Source organism: Pteropus vampyrus, unplaced genomic scaffold, assembly GCF_000151845.1.
Source record: "Pteropus vampyrus isolate Shadow unplaced genomic scaffold, Pvam_2.0 Scaffold336, whole genome shotgun sequence".
NCBI lineage: Eukaryota > Metazoa > Chordata > Mammalia > Chiroptera > Pteropodidae > Pteropus > Pteropus vampyrus.
In genome coordinates, this window is record NW_011889117.1 from 400,187 (window position 1) to 402,516 (window position 2,330).

The 2,330-nt window shown below is 51.1% G+C and overlaps 1 protein-coding gene across 1 annotated transcript in view; it reads left to right on the forward strand.

Moving 5' to 3' along the window:
- Window positions 1-2,330, forward strand: part of BPIFB6 (BPI fold containing family B member 6) — a 14,139-nt gene that overhangs the window by 1,395 nt on the left and 10,414 nt on the right. Inside the window, exons 2-5 of the mRNA XM_011378264.1 lie at window positions 56-155; window positions 1,225-1,329; window positions 1,773-1,922; window positions 2,082-2,145. Coding sequence (XP_011376566.1) covers window positions 56-155; window positions 1,225-1,329; window positions 1,773-1,922; window positions 2,082-2,145 — 419 coding nt within the window. The remainder of the gene's footprint in view (window positions 1-55; window positions 156-1,224; window positions 1,330-1,772; window positions 1,923-2,081; window positions 2,146-2,330) is intronic.

The window sequence follows — 2,330 nt, forward strand, 5'->3', positions numbered from 1 at the left end:
GGGGAAGCAGTGAGGAGCCCAGCTGAGTGTCTCTCTGGACCCTGCTCCTTTCCAGAGGTCCAGAGTGCCATGGATGAGAGTCATATCCTGGAGAAGATGGCAGCTGAGGCGGGCAAGAAACGACCAGGAGTGAAACCTATCAAGGGCATCACAGAGTGAGCAGGGGAGGGGCTTCAGGGGAGTGATGGTTATCATAGAGGGTGGTGGGGAGTGCTGTGCCAGGACCTGGTAAGTCAGGTGGGAGTACAGGGTATAGGGCCTCTTTCCTGCCTTATTGCTGGCTTGCTCTGTGATCCTGGGCAGGTCACTGTTCCTGCCTGGGCTTCAGTCTCCTCAGTCACCACTGGGAACAACTCCTGCCTGGTTGTGAGCAAGGATATTGGGAGGAGGAAGTGGGGTCGAAAAGTCCAACTTCAACTCCTGCAGGCAGCAGGGGTCACGGAATATACGTGCAACTAAATGAAAAAATCCTTAAAAGCCAGAGCTAGAAAGGAATCAACAATCATCTAACAACAGAGGCAAATTAGTTCAATGGCAAGTGGTCTAAGGGGTTATTAATTAATAGGGGCTGCCTGGAATGATGTACTGGGGAGGCACTCTCTGGACCGAGCAGGAAATAGGACTGTGATCAATTAGCAATGTCTGCCAAGAGCTCAGGATTAGCAGGTGAAGGTAGATGTGCCACATCTCCGTTATCCTGGATCTTAGACTGTTGGTTCTCAGCCAGGGGTGATTTTGCCTCTAAGAGACATTTGGCAATGTCTGGAAACATTTTTGGTTGTCATGCTCTGCATCTGGTGCCTCTAAGAGGGTAGAAGCCAGGGATGCTGCTGAACATCCTACAGGATGACTAGGACAGCCCCCCACAACAAAAAGTTATCCTATTCAAAATGTCAATAGTTCCACTATTGGGAAACACTGATCATAGCAAATCTCCCCATTTTGCCAATGGGAAAACTGAGGCCCACAGGGCAGGGTGCAGGCCAAGGTCACATCGTCAGCCAAGTGTCCCAACTTACACATGATGAGTGTTTTCTGTACACATATTGGTTCATGTCCAGCCTTTTGTTTGTGTTTCATGATGGTCCCACAAAGCAAGTTTATCCTGGTGGGATAGAGAATTTACCCAAGCCTCCCAAGCAAGGTGGTAGAAGAGCAGGTTGAGGGCCTGGTGAGGTCTCACCTGCCAGGTTCTCATTGCTGTGGATGTCTGTCCCCTCCCAGTATGAAGGTGAAGGATGTGAAGCTTCCTGTCATCACACTGAGCTTCACACCTGGGGTGGGCATCTTCCAGTGTGTATCCACCGGCATGACCATCACTGGCAAGAGGTGAGTATGGCAGATTAGGAGAGGAGGGAGGGAGAACGGCTTCCTTGTCTCACATTTATTGAATACTTCGTACCACCGGGATGCTGTGGTCTGAGATGATGCAAACTGGATTCCTACCTTTGATGGGAGCTAGACGTGAGCACAGACAACCACAGACTGAATGGTTAGCCTAGGACAGAGGAAGCTTTGGCAGTATGAGAGGATCAGAAACAATAACAGCTGAGCAGGGTTTTGAAGGATGTATAGGAGTTCACCAAAGTAAGAGGGAGAGAAAAGACTGGTTTTGTAACTTTGGACAGGTCCTATCCCCTTTTCTGTCTTATGGGGGTGATCCCCCACACTTTTACCCTCCTAGAGCTGCTGAGAATGTGGGCAGAGAGGAGACAAGGTCAGTGGCCACAGCGGCAGAGATGCCCATGATGTCCACTTGCCCTCTCCTCTAGCTTCATAGGTAAGAACATGGAGATCACTGTGGTCCTGAACATCACAGCCACCAACCGGCTTCTGCAGGATGAAGAGACGGGCCTACCCGTGTTCAAGAGTGAGGGCTGTGAGGTCATCCTGGGCAGCGTAAAGACTAACCTTCCTAGCAAGTGAGTGGCCCTCTGGCTGGGGAGGAAGGCTGGGTCCACATTGTCACCCTGGCCCAGTGTCCCACCTCCTGAGCCATTGCACTTCCTTGTCCATGGCCCTGTTTGTCCTGTGCCTAACCTCCTGCCATCTATGCCCCTGTCCCCATCCTCTGCATCCAGCATGATGCCTAATGTTATCAACAAGTTCCTGGACAGCACCCTGCACAAAATTCTCCCTGGCCTGGTGAGTGCCTAGAGCAAGCCTCTACCCCTTGTCTGTGTGAGTGCTTAGAGCAAGGGTTGGCAGGTGCATTTTATCTTAGGTGCTGAGCCTGATTGACTGATAGTAGCTGATGAGGACATGGCAGCCTGCACATCACAGCTTGCCAACCCTGCCCAGATTTTCAGTCACTGTGGAATAAGTCCTCA